The sequence below is a fragment of the Equus przewalskii genome, chromosome 26 (genome assembly GCF_037783145.1).
Source record: "Equus przewalskii isolate Varuska chromosome 26, EquPr2, whole genome shotgun sequence".
NCBI classification, from domain to species: Eukaryota; Metazoa; Chordata; class Mammalia; order Perissodactyla; family Equidae; genus Equus; species Equus przewalskii.
In genome coordinates, this window is record NC_091856.1 from 31,973,283 (window position 1) to 31,985,234 (window position 11,952).

Below are 11,952 nucleotides of genomic sequence, written 5' to 3' on the forward strand. Positions count from 1 at the left end.
ATGACTTCATCAGTTTTTTAATCTTTGCTAAGCTAATAGCAAATCAGTATTGTCTCATTTTTTATTTTGCATTTATTTAACCATGAGAAAGATTGTACATCTTTTTACGTTGATTACTATTTCTCTTGTAAATTGTGGGGCATCTTGTCCTGTCATTTGGGGTGATAGCCCTTTTGACCCAGAACTATGTATCTGGATGTTTCCCTTTGTACCCATTTTCTGAGAGTTCTCCAGCACCCTTCTGTAGGAGCTTGTTGAGGTTTTTCTGGAAGTAGAACCTTAAGTCTGTGTATCCTGGTCTCCACCAGGTGGCCCCAATGTCAGTGTATGCCTGTCTGGGCAATGATGCGGCTGCCATTCGAGATGCCTTCCTGATCCGACTACAGAGCAAGATTGAGGACATGCGCATCAAAGTCATGATTCTAGAATTCCTCACGGTTGCAGTAGAGACTCAGCCAGGCCTCATTGAACTATTTCTGAATCTGGAGGTGAAGGATGGCAGTGATGGCTCCAAGGTGCGCCTGTACCTGGGATGAAGTTGGGAGATGGCTTCCTGGGAGGTGGGTGTGGGGCTCTACAGGTGCTTGTTGGCAGCGGCTGTGGGACTGAACTCGCGCTTGCCCCGCTTACAGGAATTCAGCCTTGGGGTATGGAGCTGTCTCCATGCGGTGCTGGAGCTGATTGATTCCCAGCAAGAGGATCGCTACTGGTGCCCACCCCTGCTGCATCGTGCGGCCATTGCCTTTCTGCATGCCCTGTGGCAGGACCGTCGGGACAGTGCCATGTTGGTCCTCAGAACCAAGTAAGTCTGCCTCTGGAGTTACTTTACCTGCAAGGCTCACGTCCTTGTCTGTAAGATGAGGGTAACAATAGTTCCTGTCTTAGAGGTTTGTTGTGACAGCTCACTGAGCATATGCGTAAAAAGTGCTTAGTGCCTGGTCAATGTGTGGGAGTTTTATTCTTAGTTATTCTCTTTTTAATGCTGCCACTAGTAGGTGTCATCTTTACTCTAAGGTAAAGCTGTATTTACCTTAGAGTTCTCACCTCTTATGTTCCCTGCCAACCCCCAAAATCCATTGCTCTTGAGAAAGAGTAGATTCAGATGAGAGTGGGTTGCTCAAGCCATTGAACTGCATGAAACACTCTATTCTCATGGATCCTGTTTGCACAAAGGGAAGAAACATTACAAAGGCTAAACGTGGGAGTCTGCTGTCCTTATTTCCCTCCTCACTCTCTTCCTTGTGAGACTATTGGAAATGCACAGTGGAATGAATCATGAGAGTTGTTATTGGTCGACTCTGTAACATACAATTGTGCTTCTTAAGGGGAAAACATAATTTTATCTATGGAACCCTTTATATTTATGTAGGAGCAAGAGACCTGTGAAAAACATGTTAGGGTTGGGACTGGTAAAATAGGAAGTAACCACCAAAGGGACATGGAGAGAGAAGGGACTATGTGGGAGAAAGTGTGATTCCCAACTTGTATTTTCTTTTCTAGACCCAAGTTTTGGGAGAATTTAACCAGTCCACTGTTTGGCACCCTTTCTCCTCCCTCAGAAACATCTGAGGTAAGCTGTGGTGGAAGGTGGGACAGTGACTGTGAGTCCCTAGGAGGAAAGGCCGAGCTCTAGAAAATGACAGCTCTCCTAATTAAACACCCAGAACATTTTCTTCACTAGAAACTTCTTTCTTAGAGAAGTGCTTGCTTCCTTTCCCTGTGATGCCTTGCTTTGAGAGAGAAAGTGGCATGCCCTGCTCTGTGCTGATGGCTGTCTGGGCTTCTCCACGCTCTTGGAGACACTGTAGGCCTGGCGCTTCTGCTCCTGCAAGTTAGATGCCTCTTCTCATTTGAGAGGGAATGTGCTTTCTTGTTCGCCAATTTGGGGCCTCTGTTCTGTTACCTTGCGGGAGGGTACCAGAGAAGACGTTCTCCTCCTGATTGGTACCTGCTCCGCTCTCTTCCTCCACAGCCCAGCGTCCTGGAAACTTGTGCCCTCGTCATGAAGATAATTTGCTTGGAGATATACTATGTAGTTAAGTGAGTCCTTTTCCCTTTTGAGATTTTAATTAAAGGTGTTTGGGGGACTGTGGTGGCCTCCCACTGGGTGCACGGCTGTGTAGGCCAAGGCAGAGGAGAGAGCTGGTTTGGGGCCATTTGTGGAGGGCCACTGAGCTATGTCCCTGGCCAATCCATTGATGGCGTTTATGATTGTCAGAAAGAGTTGTTGTGAAGCAAACTCCATGTGCTCGGGATTTTATGGAGGAGGAATCCTGGAAAAGGCCTCAGCCTAACTCATTATGTTGAGCAAGAAGTATGAACCCCACACATTGGAGATGATCCGGAGCCGACTGCCTTTAAGCCCATGTGAGGTTGCTTTCTCTGCCTCAACAAGGGTCTCTGCCCATCACATTCCCATCTGTTTTCAAAACCTAACTGTAGGTTTTGTTTTTTCATGACACTCTAGGGGCTCATTAGACCAGTCATTAAAAGATACACTCAAGAAATTTTCCAGCGAGAATCGCTTCACCTACTGGTCAGGGTATGTCAAGTCCTTGGCAGTTCACACGGCTGACACAGAGGGCAGCAGCTGCACCTCCTTGGTAGAGTATCAGATGCTGGTCTCCGCCTGGAGGATGCTTCTCATCATTGCCACAAGTCACGTAAGAACCTCCTGGGACGAGTTTTCACTTTGGTATCCTAGCAACGATGTGCCAGGATGCCTAGCAGATACAGCCCCTTGGGATAAAGAATGAATCGGGATTTTTCCCTGAGAGTTAAAATGTAACAGGTTCTGTGCCAAAAAATGGGAGCTAATATGGAGTGTTTGAGGGTGTTGGGTCTGACAAGAGACCCTAAGAAACGTGCAGAGAAGTAATTTTAAATCCCTTCAGATGTTCATACAAGCCTCCAGCAGCTCCCCTTGTGGCCTTGGATGGGTCTTAGGGGCTCTCTTCCTTCCTCAACCTCTTGTGCACATTTGCCTTGTCGGCAGTGGGCCCTATGGACACTAGGTAAATATTTGTTGACTAGTCAGCAGGTGGCTGTGACAGCTGCAGCAGCACCCTCTCCAGAGGGCAGTTTGTTTTCATTGGTTCTAGGAACAGTATTTCCTGGTCTTCTTAGAAAATAGAGGCCATTGTTTCTGCAATGTGTATCTACTGAGAGTTGGTTTTTAGAGAGAGAGTTAACATCTGGGAAGAGTTTGCATTTTTTTCTTAGCATTTTTTTTGTGGTTTGACACCATCATGCTGTGTAGTGAGGAGTTAGTGTTGGACTGTTCTCCCCTGGGGAATCCAGATTAATATCTTGACTTGATGAATAGCTTCAGCTTGATGGATGCCCCTTGTTCCCAGCACACTCTCACATCTTCTGCAACTTGTTCCCTAGTGCCAGAGTGCCCCTGGCCTTGGAGCTTTGCTGTGGCACAGTGGTTTTGGACCCTTGAGGCTACAAACCCATCAGAAGGCTCAGCCGTCTTTGGGGAATGATTGATTCCCCAGGGAATAACTGTGTGTCAGCTGCCTTTTAGGCCCTAGCTGGGCAGCACTTCTTGAATCGTACTCTGAAAATCCACCATCCTCTTCTTAGGAAGCCTGTCTGGTTAAGTCTAGGATATTGATCATTCATTCATTCATTCATTTAATGGATATTAATGAAAAGCTTACCTTGTTCCAGGCACTGGGGATACAGCAGTGAATAAGGCAGATAAGGTCTTTGATCTCATGGAGAGTGGCCTGGGAGGGAGGCAAATTGTAAACAAATTCACAAAGAAATATAGTTCCAGATTATGAGAATTCAATATGAAGGAAAGAATCAGGATGCTGTGGTTGTGAACACTAAGGTAAGATAGGAGTAGTCAAGGAGGCCCTCTCTGAGGAGGTGATGTCCAAACTGAGATCTGAATGTGCAAAGGAACCTTCCAGGTAGAGAGTGTGGAACAGAGTAGTCTAGGCGGAGAGACTGACTAGTGCAGGGTGCAGAAGTGGAAAGACTTGGTATGTTCAGGAGGAGGAAGGAGTCGATAGGGCTAGAATAGAGTGAGCACAGGTGGGCGTGACACCAAAATCAGTTGGACCAGATGCTATGGGTCCTCCTAGACCTTGTATTTCCCTTGCACTGGGAAGCCTTTAAAGAGTCTGAGCAGAGGAAGGATGTCATAAGGAGGGGGAGGTGAACCTGGGCTTGATTCTCACCATAGCTAAGCATGGGCAAAAAAACAGCAGGGCCCTCAAGCCCCATTTTAATCAGGGAGACAATGACTAATTGCCTGATAGAGGACCCCACATTTCTTGGCTTCTAAAGTCTGGGAAATTTTCCCAACTGATGTTTTTTCTCTGTTCCTTTGCAGGCGGAGATAATGCACCTGACCGACTCTGCAGTGCGTCGCCAGCTCTTTCTTGACGTGCTTGATGGGACCAAAGCGTTAGTAAGTGTGTCTGGGAGATTTTGCATTGCTCCCAGGGAGAAGGTCTCCGAGGTCAAATTGCAGCTCATGAGTCTGCAGCTGTGTGAGTGGTCAGGTCAGAGGGTTCAGTTGGCCTGGGAGGCCTGAGGCTGCGATGGGGAGTGGGGAGGCAGGGGTCTGCTGCTGCTGTGCCAGCCCCTGGCCTCTCCCTGTGTCCCACCCCTGTGAGCTCACTGCTAGGATAGAAAGGCATGAGGCTGAAAGGAGCTCTCTGGATGGAGCTCGAATCTTCTCGCCATGTCAGCTCACAGGAAGCCTGACTTCTATCTGGTCTGCTGTCTCCCTTCAGCTCCTAGTCCCGGCCTCAGTGAACTGCCTCCGCCTCGGCTCCATGATGTGCACTCTGCTGCTCATCCTCCTCCGGCAGTGGAAGAGGTGAGCACTGTGCCAGGAGAGGTGGTCTGCAGCCAGAGCCTGCATCAGGGCCTGCTCGTTCCTCTTTGCTGACCCGTCAGCTTCCTGAGGGGGAGAAAATGGGTGTGAAAAAGGCTGGCTTTCCATTGTAGGGAGTGGGGCTGACAGCAAAGCCAGGATGAGAGGCAGGCTGCCCCGCGGTGTCCTGGGATGGAGCGGTGCAGTTGTGGCCTCTCTATGAGTTGTGTTCTCCCCTCCCTCTCCACCCCATGTTATTTCTAGAGAGTTAGGTTCTGTGGATGAAATCCTCGGACCGTTGACGGAGATATTGGAGGGAGTGCTGCAGGCAGACCAGCAACTCATGGAGAAGACCAAGGCCAAGGTGTTCTCAGCATTCATCACAGTGTTGCAGATGAAGGAGATGAGAGGTGAGGGGCAGAGTGGAGTGGGAGGAGTGGTCTCCTCGCCCCTGCTGGCAGCCAGCCTGGGCAGGGCTTCCTCCAGCTCAGAGCTGGACGTTTCTCCTGTGAGGTTTGAGTTTTCAGTCTTAGAACTCTTGTCTTTAGGAAAATTCTTTCCCTCCCTCACTTGTTTCTCCTCCTCTCCCCTGGGACAGATACTCTCCTTCTTAGCACCATGCTACGTTCCCAGCCACCTGTCTGGGAAGGAAACCTTGGTGTGCAGTGAGAGTTGGCAGGGTGAGCATGATAATGTCCCCTCCCTGTCTGCTCTGCAGTGAGTGACATCCCTCAGTACTCCCAGCTGGTGCTGAATGTCTGTGAGACCCTCCAGGAAGAGGTGATTGCACTCTTCGACCAGACCCGCCATAGTCTGGCTTCGGGCAGTGCCGCGGAGGACAAGGACAGCATGGAGACTGATGACTGCTCACGGCTCCGCCACAAGGACCAGCGTGATGGGGTGAGGGAGTGCTTTTGGAAGCAGCCTGTCCTTCCCATGCGCATCCAACAAATATGAGCTGCCTGCCTGCTCTGTGGCAGGGCCTAGGGGGGATTAGTGAATAGGACAGATAGTCATTGCACTTAGGCGGAGTTTACAGCCTGGTCGGTGGAAGCTAACAAATCAGAGACTGCAGAGAAGCATCAGAATTCCATTGTGGCAAGTCCTGCATGGGAGAAATACAGGGAGACCATACAGCGTGGAGTTCTCACCTATCTAGGGCCTCAGAGAGAAAGCGCCCTGCCAGCAGTGACTTCAAGCGTTGGTAGAGTCAGGCAGGCACAGGGGCAGGGGAGATTCGGGCAGCAAACACAGTGTGTGGTGAGCTGTGGGGAAGAGTCAGCTGGTGACCTGGAGAAAGGCTGGTGTGAGCGAAGATGTTGAGGCCTGGACAGCTGAGGGCTAGACAACCGGCAGCCTTGTCGGGGTCTTTCATCTTGGTCCTAAGTGAAATAGGAAGCGATTTAAGGATTTTAAGCAAGGGAGAGAAACGATCAGGTTTGAACTCTAGAAAGATCATTTTGGATGGAGTCTAGAACAGTGTTTTTCAAACTGTGGGCCATGACCCACATGGATCTCGAAATTAGCTCATTTGGTTATAACTAGCAGTTTTTAAAAGTGAAGTGGAATAAAATGTAAAGGAAAATATGAGCATGCTTTGTGAGATGTAAGGGTAGGTACCATTCACTGAAATGTAAATATGTGCATGCTAGGGCACAATGTAAAAAATATTTATTGCTTTGGGTTGTGGTCAAAAATAAGTTTGAGGGGCTGGCCCCGTGGCCGAGTGGTTAAGTTTGTGCGCTCCGCTGCAGGCGGCCCAGTGCTTTGTTGGTTCGAATCCTGGGCGCGGACATGGCACTGCTCATCAGACCACGCTGAGGCGGCGTCCCACATGCCACAACTAGAAGGACCTACAACGAAGAATATACAACTATGTACCTGGGGGCTTTGGGGAGAAAAAGGAAAAAAATAAAATCTTTAAAAAAAAAGAAAAAAAGTTTGAAAAGCCACTGGTATCGATCAGAGAGCATGAAGAAGGACCATTTAGGAGGTGATTGCAGGAGTGCAGCACGAGGGGAGGTCACTGGCTCCACGCAGTGGCACAGCTGTGTGGAGTGACAGATGTGAGACGGGAAGTAGCACTGACTCGTATTGGTGGCAGTTGGGCAATGGGAGGGAAGAGTCAAAGGTAGTCTTGTCAGTGTGGGGGTGGCTCGTTCCCATGGAGGAGTTGCTGGTCCCCGAGGGGTAGACACAGAGCAGAGCAGGATTGGGAGAGGTCATGAGTTCTGTTTCTGTCAAGTTTACTTGGAGATGGGTGTGACCTGGCTGTCCTCTTCCTGTTCCTCCTCCTCTTCCCCTGCCCTGCTTCCTTCCCTTTTACCCGTCTTGGCCCCTGGGCCCCAGCAGGTGTGTGTCCTGGGCCTGCACCTGGCCAAGGAGCTGTGTGAGGTGGATGAGGATGGTGACTCGTGGCTGCAGGTGACCCGCAGGCTCCCCATCCTGCCGACCCTCCTCACTACCCTAGAGGTGAGCCTTCGCCTGAAGCAGAACCTGCACTTCACTGAGGCGGCGCTGCACCTGCTCCTCACCCTGGCTCGCACCCAGCAGGTAGGAGGCACGCCTGAGGGTGGGAGGGAGCCTCGGTGCTTATGCTGGGCAGGTTCCGAGACTGCCTGTGATTCTCCCAGAAGCTGCGGTCTAGCCTGAGAGCTCCACCTGCCCCTGGGCGGGGTGGCTGCAGGGACAGGTTCCCTCACCTTCAGTGTCTTTCCCTCCCAGGGAGCCACAGCAGTGGCTGGAGCCGGCATCACCCAGAGCATTTGTTTGCCCCTCCTGAGTGTGTACCAGCTCAGCACCAATGGGACGGTGCAGGTGAGCGCCAGTCAGGAGGCTAGACTGGCCAGACTGCAGTTCCACTGGGAAAGTTCCCCCTGCCCCTGTGCTTTCGCTTGCCCCAGAAGTTGTTCTCTTTAGTGGCTGATGCACTAATAGTATAGAATTCTCCCTGCCCCAACACTGAGCTCTAGCAAGGGAAGCTAGTTAGTGGCAGACCCGAGTCTAGAACCCAGGATTCTTGTATTTCTGCCTAGTACTCTTTCCTTGCGACCACTGGCCTCAGACCCTCTCTGGCCCTGCTGGTTGCTAGGCAGTGGCAGTGCCCATCAGGAGCTTTTCTCCTCCGAGCAGCCAGGCTGCATTAGCTGCTGTGCTGCAAGGAGGCCCCGCTGTACCTGTCAGCTGGGTTCCTGGGCGCCATGTCCTGATCTTGTCTGCTGTTTGTGTTTTAGACACCCAGCACTTCTCGGAAATCCCTGGATGCCCCCTCTTGGCCGGGGGTCTACCGCCTGTCAATGTCTTTGATGGAGCGGCTCCTTAAAACTCTGCGCTACAACTTCCTCACCGAGGCCCTGGACTTCATGGGCGTTCATCAGGAACGGACCCTACAGGTGAGGGGCTGCCAGCACCAAAGGGGTGGGGGCTGGGGGCTAAAGGGGGTCTGAGCCATTCAGGGCTTGAGGCTTGGCAGTGGAGGGGTGTCTGTGCCCCCATTTCCGCAGTGCTCTAAGGACTGCTAGCTGACTGGCCAACCAGTGCAGCTGCTTTGGTAAGTGAGAGGAACGGTCTGGGATCAGCTCAGACAGAAACTTGTTAGTCATAATGCCAAGCCGCCTGTTGTGCCGCCACCTCAACGTTTGTGGGCCCAGGACCTGTCCTTCCCACGGGAGGACAGGAGCAGGCCTGTCAGGTCTGTGAGTCACCCCATCCTCCCGTCTCTCCCCTCCCAGTGCCTCAGTGCGGTGAGGACAGTGCAGAGTCTGGCCTGCCTGGAGGAGGCGGACCACACTGTGGGCTTCATTCTGCAGCTCTCCAGCTTCATGAAGGAATGGCACTTCCACCTGCCTCAGCTCATGCGGGATGTCCAGGTGGGGCCTTAGGCCTCATTTCTTGGAGGGGTCAGGGCAAATGCTTGGGGACGGGGCGGTGGGCACCTCCAGTGAATTGCAGGCCTGTTCTGGAACGTGGGCTTTTTGCTTAAGGAGCATGGGATTTGGTTTCATGGTGCTTTCTCTGGAGCCAAAGTTTTCCCTCCAGAGCAAAGGGCAGCCTTGTAGTTTAAGAACCTAGGCTGTATCGGACAGACCTTGGTTCACATCCCTCAGGAACAGGCTTTAAGGTAGAAAGTATAGAGAGGTGAGCATTAGGAGGCGCTCAGTGAGAGACAGAAGTGCATTGGTGTTACGTAGAGACCTGTGTCGTTAGTCTGGTCAGTTGGCCGAGGCCGCTGCTAAGAGAACCCGGCCCCCCCTCCCCCGTGTTTGCTCCAGGTCAGCCTGGGCTACTTGTGCCAGGCCTGCACCTCCCTCCTGCACAGCCGCAAGATGCTGCAGCACTACCTGCAGGTAACGGCCCTGCCTGTCCCGGCTGCCGGGAGTGCCTCTCCCCTGGCTTCTCTGGGCTCCACCTCCATTTCTTGTCTTTTCCCCAGAACAAAAATGGGGACGGTATCCCCTCGGCTGTCACCCCTCGAGTTCAGCGGCCACCCACAGCTGCCCCTGCTGCCCCCTCCTGCTCTTCCTCCAAGCAGCCCTCTGCTGACACAGAGGCCTCGGAGCAGCGAGCCTTGCACACAGTCCAGTACGGCCTTCTCAAGATCCTCAGCAGGACCCTGGCGGCCCTGCGCCACTTCACCCCGGACGTCTGCCAGATCCTGCTGGACCAGGTACCAGCCTCCCAGCACTGAGCCACAAAGGCTTTGCTGCGCTCTGCTCTGCACTGAAGAGCTATCTGGGGTCCTAGCTGGGCCCTAGACCGCTCTTGTCTTACTTTGCAGTCCCTGGACCTTGCTGAATACAACTTCCTATTTGCCCTGAGCTTTACCACTCCCACCTTTGACTCTGAAGTGGCCCCTTCCTTCGGGACCCTTCTGGCCACAGTGAATGTGGCCCTAAACATGCTTGGAGAGGTAAGTTGGGTGCTGTCTAGCCACTCAACCCAGGTCTTTCTCCCAGTCTGCCACTTCCTAACCATGACCTTGGGCACATTCATCTAGCCTTCCCAAGCCTGTTCTTCATAAAATTAGTATGAGAGTCTACCTGTGAGAACTATTGCAAGGATTCAATGAGGTAACTGATAAAAATTGCTGGCACACGACCTGCCGACAGGAAGAAGCTCTCAATGAGTCGGAGCTGTTACTGTTACCTTATATTTTTACCCCTTCTCTTCCTCTAGCTGGACAAGAAAAAGGAGCCACTCACCCAGGCTGTGGGGCTCAGCACACAGGCGGAAGGGACCAAAACACTGAAGTAAGAAAGCCGTCCTTCTGGAATTAGTCTGGGGCTGGGGCAGTCACGGGCCGGCTATTCTCTTGGTTCAGCAGCCTACCTTGCACCTCCCGGCTTGGCCCTCTGTGACGGTACCAAAAACCTGCTCTTCTCCTAGGTCTCTCCTCATGTTTACCATGGAAAACTGCTTCTACCTGCTCATCTCCCAGGCAATGCGTTACCTTAGGGACCCAGCTGTGCACCCCCGGGACAAACAGCGGATGAAGCAGGAGCTCAGCTCAGAGTTGGTACGGATGGCTGGAGGGCTATGACTGGAGGAGGCAGGGCCAGTGGGGAAGAGTCTCGAGGGGTCCTGCCCCCGAGGGTAGCGGGAAGCAGGACCTCATCTCATCAAGGTGCTTTTTCTCTTGTAGAGCACGCTGCTTTCCAGCCTCTCGCGCTACTTCCGCCGGGGAGCCCCCAGCTCCCCTGCTGCTGGTGTCCTCCCCTCGCCTCAGGGCAAGTCCACCTCTCTCTCCAAGGCCAGCCCTGAGAGTCAGGAGCCTCTGATCCAGCTAGTGCAGGCCTTTGTCCGACACGTGCAAAGATAGGGCAGTGGCATGCCACCTTCCTACCACTCGCCACCAGCCTGCACAGCAGCCCTGGGCAGCAGGGTGCTGCTGGCCCTATGGGGCCCTGTTTGGGACTGAGAGCAGCTCCTGTCACCCTCTCCCCAGAGTGGCCACGACTCCAACCACCCTGCCCACTGGCATTATTTTTATAATAGATCAAGAGGTCAGCAGCAGGGGCGGGGAGCCAGGAGTCTGCTGTGCTCACGTGCTCATGTTCCAAATGCCCCAAAGAAGTGTATTCCTTTCCTTCAAGCATTCCCCCACAGCACTTGAGCCCAGCCTGGGGAGAGGGGGGCGCTGTATGCACGGGTTTGAAAATGTTTTCCATGCTCTGTTCTTGCAGTTTTTTGGTAATACTGTGGTCTATTTATACAAATATTAAAGTACTGTTTATAGACACCTGTGTGATGTGTGCCTTCAAAGCCCAGGAACGACCAGCCAGCTCTCAGAGCATTGAACAACAATCTGCCTCAGCCAGGGCCCTGCGAGTGGAGCACAGGTTTGGGGAAGGCAGGGTATTTACTGAGGTTGACTCACTCCCATCCCTCCCATTAATGTTCTGGGGGTCGGGGATGGGTGGTGGACACTGTCAAATTGTCCCTCCCTTGGCCTGCCCAGGTCTTATCCCCCTGCCCCTGCCACAGACTTGTTTACCAGCTGGCTGAGCTTACTGCTGAGTGTAGCCTTTCCTGAAGCTCTGCTCTGTGCCTCTGCCTCCCTTCCCACTCCCCCTCCTGGGAGAAGCCCCAGCTGTAGGGTCTAGCAGCCTTTGGCCTCAGGACCTCATCATAGAGTGCTGGGCTCAACCAAGGGCCTTAATCTAAAACCTGGCTTGTATCCCAAAGCCACCACTCAGTTTCTAGAATCTGACTGACCTGGGCTAGACTCCCTGTGTGGCCACTTGCCAGTTATGGAACCTTGAGCAGGTGACTCTTTCTGCTCTCCTCTTCCCTCACCTGTGAGGACAACATGAGAGTACGTGGTTCCATGCCATGTACAACATGCCTGGCTCCCTGCCAGGCACACAGGAGGCACTGATGGCCATCAACCCCATGCAGGTTTTAACAGTCCACTCCACTCTGCCCGAATTTAGGAAAGTTTTGCTTAGGAATAAAATGTCTCTTATGCAGCTTCATGGACAGGAACAGTGCTCACTCCCATGGGAGCAGCTCAGGCCCTGTGGGAAAAGGGAGGGCTGTGGAGGATGTACTTCCTGCTTCAAAGAACTTTCCTTGCCCTCTGCCCTCCGCCCCAGTGCTTCTGGGAGGGGGCC

At 52.6% G+C, this 11,952-nt stretch overlaps 1 protein-coding gene and 1 long non-coding RNA gene across 6 annotated transcripts in view; one reads left to right on the forward strand and one right to left on the reverse strand.

The window, feature by feature from the left end:
- Window positions 1-11,076, forward strand: part of LOC103550873 (nucleoporin NUP188) — a 47,742-nt gene extending 36,666 nt beyond the window's left edge. For all 5 annotated transcript variants that reach the window (XM_070596805.1, XM_070596806.1, XM_070596809.1 and 2 more), the window contains 19 exons: window positions 309-515; window positions 633-802; window positions 1,501-1,570; window positions 1,973-2,040; window positions 2,468-2,663; window positions 4,352-4,429; window positions 4,758-4,843; window positions 5,105-5,250; window positions 5,559-5,740; window positions 7,193-7,393; window positions 7,565-7,657; window positions 8,074-8,232; window positions 8,572-8,709; window positions 9,112-9,186; window positions 9,273-9,506; window positions 9,618-9,749; window positions 10,016-10,089; window positions 10,226-10,355; window positions 10,482-11,076. In XM_070596805.1, coding sequence (XP_070452906.1) covers window positions 309-515; window positions 633-802; window positions 1,501-1,570; window positions 1,973-2,040; window positions 2,468-2,663; window positions 4,352-4,429; window positions 4,758-4,843; window positions 5,105-5,250; window positions 5,559-5,740; window positions 7,193-7,393; window positions 7,565-7,657; window positions 8,074-8,232; window positions 8,572-8,709; window positions 9,112-9,186; window positions 9,273-9,506; window positions 9,618-9,749; window positions 10,016-10,089; window positions 10,226-10,355; window positions 10,482-10,658 — 2,616 coding nt within the window. In that variant the 3' untranslated portion in view covers window positions 10,659-11,076. The remainder of the gene's footprint in view (window positions 1-308; window positions 516-632; window positions 803-1,500; window positions 1,571-1,972; window positions 2,041-2,467; window positions 2,664-4,351; window positions 4,430-4,757; window positions 4,844-5,104; window positions 5,251-5,558; window positions 5,741-7,192; window positions 7,394-7,564; window positions 7,658-8,073; window positions 8,233-8,571; window positions 8,710-9,111; window positions 9,187-9,272; window positions 9,507-9,617; window positions 9,750-10,015; window positions 10,090-10,225; window positions 10,356-10,481) is intronic.
- On the reverse strand, window positions 3,630-6,222 carry LOC139079752 (uncharacterized). Its single transcript, XR_011533670.1, has 2 exons — window positions 5,992-6,222; window positions 3,630-4,927 (listed from the first exon to the last, which is right to left on the reverse strand). It is a non-coding gene; the product is annotated as an uncharacterized lncRNA (long non-coding RNA).
- Window positions 11,077-11,952: the final 876 nt, after the last annotated feature.